Source organism: Macaca nemestrina, chromosome 9 (genome assembly GCF_043159975.1).
Source record: "Macaca nemestrina isolate mMacNem1 chromosome 9, mMacNem.hap1, whole genome shotgun sequence".
Lineage (NCBI taxonomy): Eukaryota > Metazoa > Chordata > Mammalia > Primates > Cercopithecidae > Macaca > Macaca nemestrina.
The window spans coordinates 117,109,640-117,123,332 of NC_092133.1; the positions used below are offsets into that span (position 1 = coordinate 117,109,640).

A 13,693-nucleotide genomic window follows, 5' to 3' on the forward strand; every position below is an offset into this window, starting at 1 on the left:
GACCACGCCACTGCACTCCAGCCTAAGCAGCAGAGAGACAACCTGTCTCAAAAGAAAAAGAGGAGGAAGAAGAAAAAGAAGGAGGAAGAGGAGGATGGAGGCCCATGGCTCATGCCTTTATCCCAGCACTTTGGCAGGCCAAGGTGGGCGAATCACAAGGTCAGGAGTTCGAGATCAGTCTGACCAACATAGTGAAACCCCATCCCTACTAAAAATACAAAAATGAGCTGGGCATGGTGGCACATGCCTGTAGTCCCAGCTACCTGGGAGGCTGAGGCAGGAGAATCACTTGAACCCAGGAGGCGGAGGTTGTAGTGTGCTGAGATAGGGCCACTGCACTCCAGCCTGGGCAACAGAGTGAGGGTCTGTCTCAAAAAAATAAATAAAATACAAATAAATTTAAAAAAGAAATTTAACTTGGAATAATCAGATTTTCTTTTTGCGAGATATGGGTTTGGAATGGAAGGATTTCAATCTCAGATTGGGCTTCTTGAATGCAGTAGAAGGGAAAACTTGGGATTTGCATTTACCATGCTCTCCACCATTTAGAAAGGGCAGCGAAAAAAACCTTTTCGCAAAGAAACAAGACATTTGTTGAGAATGCTGCCTGGGTTCCTGCCGTTCTTCCAAATGATTCATTCCAGTACTTTCTTTTCTTTTCTTTTTTTTTTTTTGAGACAGAGTCTCGCTCTGTAGCCCAACCTAGAGTGCAGTGGCGCCATCTCAGCTCACTGCAAGCTCCGCCTCCCGGGTTCACGCCATTCTCCTGCCTCAGCCTCCCGAGTAGCTGGGACTGCAGGCGCCCGCCACTATGCCCGGCTAATTTTTTGTATGTTTTAGTAGAGACGGGGTTTCACTGTGTTAGCCAGGATGGTCTCGATCTCTTGACCTCGTGATACGCCGGCCCCGGCCTCCCAGAGTGCTGGGATTACAGGCGTGAGCCACGGCGCCCGGCCCATTCTAGTACTTTCTTAGGACTGATTACTGATTGCATTTCTATTTCTGAGTTCTTTATGCCTGAATTTTTATAATAAAATCTTTTTTTCTCCCACCCTCAACTGATGATAGCTTGAGTTGTTTTCTGTAACTTCCAACGAAAGAAATACTAACTTTATGTGGATTGTCATTTGTCTCTAGAACTTTTTTTCAGAGACTAGGTCTCACAGTGTTGCCCAGGCTAGAGTGCAGCGATATTCACAAGTCCAGTCATTTCACACAACAGCCCCAACTCCTGGGCTCAGGTTCAGTCTCCCGAGTAGCTGGGACCACATCGAACTTTTATTTTCCCCCCACATCAGATGGGTAACATGCCAACATTCTAACAAGGTTTGATGGAGGCACATCTTACACATAGTGTGAAAACCCAATCATCATGAACTATGAAAGAATCAGAACTTTTAAATGTGTTTTTTTTAGTTGTATCAGAGTTCAGGCAGGAAACAAAAATTACTATAGCTATTTCAAGCAGTAAGGGATTTATAAAATCGTTGGAAGTTTGATACTCGAAGTTCAGGGAAGACCATCAATAGCTCCCAGCTCACCACTAGGCTCAGAGAATGAGGTACTTGTTATACCTGGCCAGCTTAACTGCTCCAGAAACTGCTCTGTTACAAATGCTTACAATATCTTACTGAAGTTGAAAAGGGAGGTGGAGAAGGAGATGTTGGAGGAGATGTTGGTTCAGTAGCTTCCAAAATTAACAAGAGATTTACTCATCTAATAACCATACTGGCCAGGCACGGTGGCTTATGCCTGTAATCCCAGTGCTTTCGGAGGTTGAGGTGGGCGGATCACAAGGTCAGGAGTTTGAAACCAACCTGGCCAACATGGTGAAACGCGTCTCTGCCAAAAATACAAAAAATTAGCTGGGTGTGGTGGCAGGCACCTGTAATCCCAGCTACTTGGGCAACTGAGGCAGGAGAATTGCTTGAACTCAGGAGGCAGAGTTTGCAGTGAGCCAAGACCATGCCACTGCACTCCAGCCTGGACAACAGAGCAAGACTCCATCTCAAAAAAAAAAAAAAAATACCACGGCTGGGCATGGTCACTCATGCCTGTAATCCCAGGACTTTGGGAGGCTGAGGTGTTTGGATCACTTGAGGTTAGGAGTTTGAGACCAGCCTGGCCAGCATAGCGAAACCCCGTCTCTACCAAAAAATACAAACATTAGCTGGGTGTGGTGGCACGTGACTGGATTCCCAGCTACTCGGGAGGCTGAGGCATGAGATTCACTTGAACTCGGGAGGTGGAGATTGCAGTGAGCCAAGATCATGCCAAATTCACATGTGGAAGTCCTAACCCCCAGTACCTTTAAAGATAGTACTAAGATAAGATCTTTAGGGTGGGGCCCTGATTCAGTATAAATGTTGTCCTTATAAGAAGAGGAAGAGACATCAGGGATGTGGGTGCAGGTGAGGGCGCAGTAAGAAGGCGACTATCTACAAGCCAAGAAGAGAGACTTCAGGGAAACCAACCCCGCACACTTCTTGATCTTAGGCCTCCAGCCTCCAAAACTGTGAGAAATAAATTTCTGTTGTTTAAGCCACCCAGTCTGTGGTATTTTGTTATAGCAGCCCTGGTAGAGTAATATACTCCTCCCTACCCTGTTTTCATGGAGAAGGTGGTCACGTCACATGGTGGTGGTGGTGGGTGCCTGGGTTGGCAGGGGTTGAGGAGGCAGGCACGTTTAGGGAGAAAACCCTGATTGCCTGACCCCTGGTTTCTTTCCACTAGTTCTCACTGCTATTCTACATTCTGGTCTGTGGACCACTCACTTCCAATGTAATGTTCTAGGATACCATATCGTGAATTAACTTTTCAGAAGTCTGAGATTCTCAGGATGCCGTGTGCTAGATAATAAGATCAGCAATTATGTACCAAAATAATCCAAATTATGATTTCGCCTGGAACATCTCTGAATTCTTCTGAAGTGAGTCTTTATGATGGCTAGCAATCTGCTATTTCTGAGCGAGATACAGAAATTTCAATTTCTCTTCATGCATATGTGCCGAATTTTCAGTTACACACGGTTTTTCATGACCAAATTGATTAGTCTGAGTAGACATCCATGAAATGAAATGTGCAAGGTCCGATTTACAGTTTTAGCCCTAGGAATACAGCATTAGGTATATACAGCCACTGTTTTTCCTTATTCTGTTGGGATTCTTTGAAAGGCATTTCAGTATAATTTATTTGCACAAAATCCACAGAAAAATACTAACTCAATAAAGAGTATAAAGGTGCACGTTACAGGAGAGAAGTTAAACTGAAAAAGTTAGCGTGATGCCCTTAATTTAGTGTCACAGTGTCTACTTGCAATTCTTTTTTTTTTTTTTTTTTGAGATGGAGTCTTGCTCTTGTTGCCCAGCCTGGAGTGCAATGGCATGATCTCAGCTCACTGCAACCTCCGCCTCCGCCTCCCGGTTCAAGCGATTCTCCTGCCTCAGCCTCCTGAGTAGCTGCGATTAAAGGCACCTGGCACCACGCCCGGCTAATTTTTGTATTTTTAATAGAAACAGGGTTTCACCGTGTTGGCCAGGCTAGTCTTGAATTCCTGACCTCAGGTGATCCGCCTGCCTTGGCCTCCCAAAGTGCTGGGGTTACAGGTGTGAGCCACTGCACCCAGCCCTACCTGCAATTCTTAATGTTAACTCTTGAACTTTTAGTCACTTATACTTTTCACCATACATCAAAGGCAACAGAAATACGTAGTTTTCCCTTTTTTATTATTTGAAGCAAGGAATTATTTCCCTACTTGCATTTTCTTTGTCCAGCTTCATCGAGATATACTTAAGTTATTTATTTATTTTGAGACAGGATCTTGCTTTGTCACCCAGACTTGAGTGAAGTTTCACCATCATAGCTCACTGCAACCTCAGCCTCCTGGGCTCCTCCTGCATTAGCCTTCTGAGTAGCTAGGGAAGCCACCATGCCCGGCTCAGAGGTATAACTTAGTTGCAATAAAAGGCACAGATTTTTTTTTTTTTTTTTTTTTGAGATGGAGTCTCAGTCTGTAGTCCAGGCTGGAGTGCAGTGGTGTGATCTCGGCTCACTGCAACCTCCGCCTCCCAGGTTCAAGTGATTCTCTTGCCTCAGCCTCCTGAGTAGCTGGGATTACAGGTGTGCGCCACCACGCCCGGCTAATTTTTGTATTTTTAATAGAGATGGGGTTTCACCACGTTGGCCAGGCTGGTCTTGAACTCATGTCTTCATGTGATCCACCTGCGTTGGCCTCCCAAAGTGCTGGGATTACAGGCGTGAGCCACCACACCTGGCAAAAGGCACAGATTTAAAGTGTGCAATTCAATGTGATTTGACAAATGTATGTAGTTATGTAACCCCCAGTACAGTGATGATATTGAATATTTCCATTACGTCTAAAAGTTCACTTGCATCCGAGTATTTCCATTATGTTTAAAAGTTCACTTGCATCCCTTTGGTGTCACTCCACCACTACTCCAGCCTTTGGCAAAGTCTGATCTGATTTCTGTCACTGTAATTTTGTCTTTTCTAAAATTTCATGGAAGAGGAATCATACAGTATGTTGTTTGTTTGTTTATTTATTTATTTATTTATTTATTTATTTATTTGCTTGTTTGAGACAAAGTTTTGCTCTTGTTTCCCAGGCTGGAGTGCAATGGCACAATCTTGGCTCACCACAACCTCTGCCTTGTAGGTTCAAGCAATTCTCCTGCCTCAGCCTCCCGAGTAGGTGGGACTACAGGTGTGTGCCACCAGGCACGGCTAATTTTGTATTTTTAGTAGAGATGGGATTTCTCCATGTTGATCAAGCTGGTTGCGAACTCCCAGTCTCAGGTGATCTGCGCACCTCAGCCTCCCAAAGTGCTGGGATTACCCATGTGAGCCACCGTGCCTGTTTTATTTTTTTCTTTTGAGATAAGAGTCTCCCTCTGTCACCCAGGCTGGAATGCAGTGGCGTGATCTCAGCTCACTGCAACGTCTGCCTCTCGGGTTCAAGCGATTCTCCTGCCTCAGCTGCCTAAGTACCACGCCCGGCTAATTTTAGTATTTTATGTTTAGTAGAGATGGGGTTTCACCGTGTTGGCCAGGCTGGTCTCGAACTCCTGGCCTCAAGTGGTTCACCCACATTGACCTCCCAAAGTGCTGGGATTACAGGTATAAGCCACTGTGCCCAGTTCGTGCCTGGCTACTTGAAAAAATACATACATTTTGTAGAGACAGCCTGTTGCCCAAGCTGGTCTCAAACTCCTAGGCTCAAGTGATCCTCCTGGCTCAGCCTCCCAAAGTGCTGGGATTACAGGTGTAAGCCACTGTGCCTAGCCTTTTGGCTTGTTTTAAAAACTGGTTTGTCATCTTATTACTGAATTGTAAGAGTTGTTTGTATATTAGGGTACAACTCCTTTATCAAGATATTTGTTTTGCAGATATTTTCTCCCAGGTTTTGGTTTGCCTCTTCTTCCTTCTTTCCTCTTCCCCTCCTACTCCTCCCCACCTCTTTCTTTTCTCCTCCTCCTTCTTCTCCTTCCTCCTCCTCCTCCCCCTCCTCTTCCACCTCTTTCTCCTCCCTTTCCTCCTCCTGCTTTTCCTCCTCACCTTTAAGGCATGAGGGATAAGTTCTTTGAGTGAACTTTACATGAGCCACAAATATTTGTACAAGGTTGCACTATCCACTGGATTTTGGAAATATCACTGTATTAGTCCATTCTAGCACTGCTATAAAGAACTATCTGAGATTGGGTAATTTATAAAGAAAAGAGGTTTAATTGGTTCACGGCTCTGCAGGTTGTACCAGAAGCATAGCGGCTTCTGCTTCCAGGAGGCTTCAGGAAGCTTCCGATAATGGCGGGAAGGCAAAGACGAAGAGAAGTGTCTCACGTGGCAGGAGGGGAGCAGGAGGCAGGCGGGGAGGTGTCATATACTCTTATTTTATTTTTTAGACATCGTCTTCCTCTGTCACCCAGGCTAGAGTGCAGTGGTGTGATCTTGGCTCACTGCAATCTCTGCCTCCCAGGCTCAAGCAATCCTCCTACCTCAGCTTCCTAAGTAACTGAGTCTACAGGTGCTCACTACCACACCTGGCTAATTTTTCGTGTGTTTTGTAGAGACGGGTTTTTGCCATGTTGCCCGGGGTGGTCTGGAACTCAAGCGGAAGTAGTTCATCATGTTGGTCTCCCATTTTGGGAGTCAGGCGAGTCTCCCGCCTTGGTCTCCCAAAGTCTGGGATTACAGGCGCAAGCCACTGCATTGGGCTGCCATGGACTTTTATTTTTTTATTTTTATTTTTTTTGAGACGGAGTCTCACTCTGTCGCCCAGGCTGGAGTGCTGTGGCCTGATCTCGGCTCACTGCAAGCTCCGCCTCCCGGGTTCACGCCATTCTCCTGCCTCAGCCTCCCGAGTAGCTGGGACTACAGGCGCCTGCCACCTCGCCCGGCTAATTTTTTTGTGTTTTTAGTAGAGACTGGGTTTCACCGTGCTAGCCAGGATGGTCTTGATCTCCTGACCTCGAGATCTGCCCGCCTCGGCCTCCCAAAGTGCTGGGATTGCAGGCGTGATGTCATACACTTATAAATGAGCAGATTTCAGGAGAACTCACTAGAGATCACGGGAAGAGTTCCAACAGGATGCTACCTAACCATTCACGAAAAATCTGACACATGATCCATTCACCCTTCCCCCACGTCCCACCTCCAACATTAGGGATTACAATTCAACATGTGATTTGGCCGGGATACAGATCCAAACCATATCAATCAGTAACCTAGGAAACTTGACGGCATTTTCAGTACCCTTAGCTAAATTCCTTAACCTATCTAAGCTCAAATTTCCTTATTTGATAAAGAAGGAAAATAATATTTATATTATCTCTCAGAGTTGTGAGAAGAAATCTGACAGTACTTTTTGTTTGTATTTATCATGATTATTATTATTATTCATTCATAGCTCAACTGCATGGAAAGTACGTTGAAAATAGTAAATCAGTATCACCTCCCTAATCATTTCCCCAATGTTGTTGAAATGTGTCAATATTTGGATATATGCAAACCGAGTGATTTGTACAGTTAAACCTCAAGTAGAGACCAAGATCAATAATACATTAAATTTTAATAACTTGGATTAAGTCATGTTTGGGTTAACGATAAATATCAAAAGATAACTATTATACCTATTCCAGATATCATGGAAAGTAATACATTTATTATTGATTTATAGACCACAGAATCCTTGATGGAGAATCTGGTGGCAAGGGGAAGTTAACACTTTTAGTAGGAAACTGAATTTTTCCTTTCAGAGGTTGAGGAGGGAAACTAGTTCCCTGGGGCCCTGAATAAGGCCCCAGTAAAGGCAATATTCAATAAATACCTGGTGATGGCAATTTTTAATTTGGTTGAGTGATGTTGTTAATCCTATAGTTATTTTGATTCTAAATGACTTTATGGAGATACATGGACATATGGATTTTACAATGATCTTTAGTTTCCTCTTTGGCCTTTGGACAACACTTTTCATAGCTGATTATATCCAAAGCATTTAATGTTCCCGTTGAAGTGAAGAGCTTGAAATATAGGGCCTTTTGAGACTATTCCAAAGCAGGTGATAAAAACAAAACAAAAATCCAGAAGCAAAAAACGAAGGGCCAGCATGGGTGGCTCATGATTGTAATCCTAGCAGTTTGGGAGGCTGAGGCAGAAGGATTGCTTGAGGCCAGGGGTTCGAGACCAGCGAGGGCAACAAAATTGGATCCCTGTCGCTACAAAAATTTAAAAAGCTCAGCCCCGGTGTAGTGACCCTCGCTTGTAGTCCCAGTTACTCCGGAGGCTGAGGCATGAGGATCGCTTAAGTCTAGGAGGTCTAGGCTGCAGAGAGCCGTGACTGCGCTACCGTACTCCAGGCTGGGTAAGAGTGAGATCCTGTTTCAAACAAACAACCCCCACCCCTAAAAAACCGTGCACTTGACTTTAAAAGTGTAGGAAGATTACATGCCTAGGAGAGTCACAGAAAAGAGAAATTAGGACAGGAAAGCCCTACAAGCTATGCATGTTTATTTTATAATCGAGTCTTTAAGGGTATGGAGTATTCATACTCAACTTGTACCCCCAGTGTCCAGTACACTGCTTAGTAAACAGCTGGCAATCAAGAAATCTTTGCTAAATTTTAAATTAATTGATGGGGGCGGAAGCTCAGAAAGTAAAACCTGACTCGCATTATTTCTAAGAAGGCAGAGGAAGTAAAAATCTGGTTTTCTATACTCTGTCCCTTTTTAATCCTTCTGTGAATGGATGTCCCTGATTCACTGGCATTTCCTAATTAACCAAGTTCTGCCAAGTTTCACATGAAACTTGGGGAACCGATTTCATTCCCCCACAATCACCCTGTGGCGCCACCTTCCGGAGCTGTGAGGAAACTCCGGACTTCCCCCCAACACCGCCCCCTCCCTCCACCTTCGGTCTCCGCTTTCTGCGCTCTGCCTAGTTGTTTTCGGAGGTGTCTGCGCGCATGAGCTTTGGACGGGCAGCCTAGTCTAAGAGAGACTACAATTCCCAGAAGACAGTGCGAAAGAAAAAAAAATCCCGCGGCCCGGCGTGGGGGAGGTGGCAGAAATGAAGACTCGCGAGAGAACGAGGTTCAGGCGGCTGCACGAAGTGGGTGGAGGGAGACCCGAGAGAGTGAGGAAGAACGGGAGGAGGTGCCGTCCCACAATACCAGGCGGGAGGGCGGGTAGTCGGTTTGTATCCGGGCTGTGAGGTGCTCGGAGCCTCGGCGGACCTTGCTGCCTCTGTCTCTTTAACGCGAGAGGAAGCGATGCAGAGGGGTGGAAAATGGCAGAGCTGCAGATGTTACTAGAGGAGGAGATCCCGTCTGGCAAGAGGGCGCTGATCGAGAGTTACCAGAACCTGACTCGGGTGGCGGACTACTGTGAAAACAACTACATACAGGTGAGGCGCGCTGGCGGCCGGCGGGCGCTGGCCGGGTCGAGGACCCGCCGGAGTGACCAGCCCACTGGGCGGGGTGGGGAACTGCCCTGACCTCAGCGGTTGCCACCAGCCCGAGCCCCTACCGCAGTCCCAACCCCAGCCCCAACCGGGGACAGAGCGAGTGGCCCGGCTGAGGGAGTCGGGCTGCGATACAGGAAGTGGCTGTGGTGGTGGAAATCGATAGAAGGGGACAGAAAATGGGCGAGGGAGCCGGGAGCCCGCCGCAGCCCGGCGCCCCGCTCGCGTCCGCTTTCCCCAGGGCCGGGCCACTGGGGTCGCGCGCCCCCCAGGTAGCCTCCAGTCCACGGAGCTGGCGTCCCGGAGACCCCCCTGCTGCCGCCGCGCCGCCTCTCTGCGCCCGGAGAGGAGGTCCAGGACGGGAGAGGGGAGAGGAGAGGGCAGGGACCAGGCTGAAGCCGCAGAAGGGATAGGACCAGCGGGGTGTGTGTTGTGTGTCGGCGGAGGGTGGGGTGGGGGCGATTATGTCAGTTTCAGCCCCCAGAGGGTGTGTCTTTTATTTATTTATTTATTTAAAAAAAATTTGTCATGAGTCACATTACACCGACCTCCCGGAGGAGAGGAGGAAGCGGGTGTGGGGAGTGAGGGAGGGCGTTTGAGAGAAGTTAATCTTAAAATTCCTTTAATTGAAGGTTTGTAAATCTGCCTGCTTGTCCATTTTCAAGTCGGGTTCCCCCCCCCGCCATCGTTTTCGCTTCCGCCCCACCGTAATGTATTCTAAGAGGTTGTTAGGGCTGCTATCATTAATTATCAAACACGAATTGTTTTTAACTCCTTGGAAAAACGGCTTAAATACTCTCCCTTCTCCCAAAAGTTCTTGAACTGTAGGCTTCATAAGTAACTTAATAAACTGGTGTCATCGCTGGTTGCTTATTTTCTGAGGTTTCTCTCTTAACAAGCTAAGTAAATGTATAGTATATGAATCCAAGTACAGAAATGAACAGAGGTAGCCTCCGAACTACAACATAAAAATATCAGTTATTGTAAATTAGAAAACTCTTGGGACTTTGTGACAGATGCTGGTTTGTTCATTTCTTTTTGGATGATTGGAAATGAATTGTGTGTGGTAGTTTGTTTTGAAGACCTTTAACTGTGTAAACCAACAGTTTGCACTAGAAACAAAGTAGCACAGTCCTTTGTATAAATATAAAGCCACCAGAAATGCTCTTGCTTTTGGTAAGGCAAGGCCAGAACGTGCTTTGAAAGGTTAGGGTTATTGCAATTCAGAACTAAATTATTTATAGAAATGCCTCCCATGTGATTATAATTTTTAAGAACCAATGTTTGTGTGTTGGCAAATGCTTTCCCTCTTTATTTTTAGAGGGAGATGCTGTTTTCAGAATGTTTTGAATATTAATTTTGATGTTAGTAACATTGTATCTTCAGTAGCACTACTCGGAATTTATCTTCACAATTTTTTTGTCAAGTTTTTACTTTAGGAATTCTTCGGATAAGTAAGCTTGTTGAATACCTGTCACATCTACTGTATCACTTTGTTTATGCAAACTTTATATTTAGCCCTTTGAAACTTAAAAATCGAGTAGAAAAGTGGGTATAGTTTGCAAATACAAAAGTGATCTTGTAGTTTATCGATATTAAAAATAGGCAACTTTTATTCAACTTAACATGAAAAGCCTTGAAATTGAGGAGAACCTTAATTTGCTGAAAGTTTTAAAGATTTTTGAAAGCCAAAAGGAGAGCACAGTAAGTTAAATTGCTCCCTTTCCAGAAAAGTTATGTCTTCTCTGTAGAAGTCAGTAGATAAGTACTTCATACAGGGTGGCTCCTTTTTGTTTTGCGTGTTGGGAAATCTGACGAGTATATAGTGTGGTAACTATGTGTTGGCGACTCTTGGTAACTGTAAACGTGTTTTAACCTGTGTACTATTTCTTTTTCAGGTAGTTGTATGCTGTAATGCTTTTTTTACCCCTCTCTGACCCCTTTCCTTTACTCCTCTTGCTACGATCATGTAACTTTGAAGCACTTTAAAACTTCTTTTTTTTTTTTTTTTTTTGAGACGGAGTCTTGCTCTGTCACCCAGGCTGGAGTGCAGTGGCCGGATCTCAGCTCACTGCAAGCTCCGCCTCCCGGGTTCACGCCATTCTCCTGCCTCAGCCTCCCGAGTAGCTGGGACTACAGGCGCCCGCCACCGCGCCCGGCTAGTTTTTTTTTGTGTATTTTTAGTAGAGACGGGGTTTCACCGTGTTAGCCAGGATGGTCTCGATCTCCTGACCTCGTGATCCGCCCGCCTCGGCCTCCCAAAGTGCTGGGATTACAGGCTTGAGCCACCGCGCCCGGCCACTTTAAAACTTCTTTGCTAATATATCTAATTAAGTCATGTTATTTCTCATACAGTCTCTCACTTTATAAAATGTTAGTGCCATGGTGCAGGCCCATTTTTTTATTTTCTTTTTTTGCGGGGGCGGGGTGGGGTATAATTCTAAATCTGACACCAGTGAGGTGTTTTGTTTATACTGGGGGGGGGGGGAAAAAAAGAATTCACACAAAGCAATGATGATCTAAATACCTTAGTAGCCTTTATTCATTGGGCTGCATGATCCAGGCCACTAGTTGCCTCCCTAAGGGACTCAGACAGGGTCAGACTCAGAAAGTGATGTGGAAGTTGATGTGGTAGGTGGTGCTGATGACTTTGGTGCTAAGAATGGGGAATGAATAATATTAGAAATATCCATTAGGGTGTCTGTTGAGGTCTTTCTATATCCTTCCTGGGACCTGATTGGGTTATTTATAACTAATACTCTTCATAAATATACCTCTTCTCAGTGAAAGTATGCAGTTCACATGTGCTTTGAGAATTTTTAAATAAGGTGAGCTAAGTTATTGCTTGGGTGATTTTTGTTCTGAGATTCACTTTTCATTTCATTTTTCTACAGTTTGAAAGTGCAGTCCAGTTTAGCTAAGGTGTGTAGCTGAGAAACTCTTTTGGCTGTGGTGCATTTAAGTTCTTGAGGCAGTTTATTAGTTCTTTGGTTCTGTTGACTTTATTAGATTGTATTATTAATAGCGAAACATCTGAAAAGATTCTACGTTAAAATGGACAGTTTTTTTCTTTCTTTTCTTGTTTTTTTTTTTTTTTTTTTTTTTGAGACAGAGACTTGCTCTGTCACCCAGGCTGGAGTGCATTGGTGTGTGAACACCACTCACTGCGGCCTCCACCTCCTGGGCTCAAGCAATCCTTAGCCTCCCATGTAGCCTCCCACCTTAGCCTCCCATGTAGCTGAGACCACACGTGTGTGCAAGGACAGGGTTTTAAAAGTTGCCATGGGGTAAATAATATTAAAAATAGAAAGCGTTCCTTTTTTTTTTTGCTTTTCTTGTTTTTGAGACAGGGTCTTGCTCTGTTGCTCAGGCTGGAGTGCAGTGATGCCATCATGGCTTACTGCAGCCTCAACCTCCTGGGCTCTGGAGATCCTCCCACCTCAGCCCCCACAGGTAGCTGGGATTACAGGTGCGCACCACCGCTCTCAGCTAATTTCTGTATTTTTTTTGTAGAGACGAGGTTTTGCCATGTTGCCTAGGCTGGTCTCAAACTCCTGGGCTCAAGCGATCTGCCCGCTTTGGCCTCCCAGTATGCCAGTATTACAGACATAAGCCACTGCACTTTGTCAGAAGGTGTTTTTTCGTTTGTTTTTTTTTTTTTGAGATTGAGTCTCGCTCTATCCCCCGGACTGGAGTGCAATGGCATGATCTCAGCTCACTGAAACCTCAGCCTCCTGGGTTCAAGTGATCCTCCTGCCTCAGACTCTCAAGTAGCTGGGATTACAGATGCCCACTACCACCCTTGGCTAATTTTTTGTGTTCTTAGGAGAGGCAGGGTTTCGTCATGTTGGCCAGGCTGGTCTCAAACTACTGACCTCAGGTGATCTGCCCTCCTCGGCCTCCCAAAGTGTTGGGATTACAGGTGTGAGCCATCATGCCTGGCTGAAAGTGTTTTTGTATAGTATTTATGTAGACATACAGAGGAGACTTTTCCATCTTTGTTTAATACGACCAGATAGAATTTTTCATGCCAAGGACAGTGCTTAACTTGAACACACATGTTTAGCCAGTTCTCTGTGCTCTACCTTAGAGTTAGTTCATACTGCCTTTGTTATGGGAACTATTTTGGGAAATAGGAAGGAAAGCTGAGTGAAAAGGAGTAGAAATTGCCTAAGAAGATTTGTCAGGATGCAGATTGGTAGGCTGGGGGTAAGGACAGAAAAGTCTTCATACAGCTTAACTTTAAAATTTAATTTTATTTTTTGTCTGGAGTTCTACCAGGAGCTTTATTTGGGTTAACAAGTATGTTCTAAAGTCTGGGAGTATGAAGGGGATATCATCCCAGTGTGTTACTGTGAGCTACTCACTTCAGCTTGCTTTCCTCCTCCTGTGACATTTGCTTCATTAGCACATTTAATCTCAGAAGGCGGGTAATTTTTGAGCAGGATCTCTTTGGAGTAGGTAAAAGCTAACATTTCTGATACTGTATACTTTATGCCAGTTTATAAACTGCATCACTTTTTTTTTTTTTTTTTTTTGAGTAACTGATGGACAGTTAGAGGTTCAGAGGTATTAAATACCCAACCTAAAGTTCAGTAGCTTGTATGAGGTGGTGCCTGGAATCAAACCCAGATTTTCTAGATTCCAAATCCCAAATTGCATCTAATAAATCCTGAATGGTTTTTTTTTTTTTTTTTTTTTTTTTTTTTTTTGACGGAGC

The 13,693-nt window shown here is 44.9% G+C and overlaps 1 protein-coding gene and 1 pseudogene across 16 annotated transcripts in view; one reads left to right on the top strand and one right to left on the bottom strand.

Moving 5' to 3' along the window:
- Nucleotides 1-1,292: 1,292 nt before the first annotated feature.
- On the bottom strand, nt 1,293-1,389 carry LOC112426406 (small nucleolar RNA U13; annotated as a pseudogene).
- A 7,236-nt stretch (nt 1,390-8,625) lies between these two features.
- The window catches only part of LOC105480002 (abl interactor 1), a 116,071-nt gene continuing 111,003 nt past the window's right edge, over nt 8,626-13,693 (top strand). For 7 of the 16 annotated variants that reach the window (XM_011738406.3, XM_024792250.2, XM_011738404.2 and 4 more), the window contains exon 1: nt 8,627-8,916. In XM_011738406.3, the coding sequence (XP_011736708.1) occupies nt 8,800-8,916 (117 nt within the window). In that variant the 5' untranslated portion in view covers nt 8,627-8,799. Of the gene's footprint in view, nt 8,917-13,693 lie in introns of all 16 variants that reach the window. The other 9 variants (XM_011738409.2, XM_011738415.2, XM_011738407.2 and 6 more) reach the window with 2 other exon arrangements.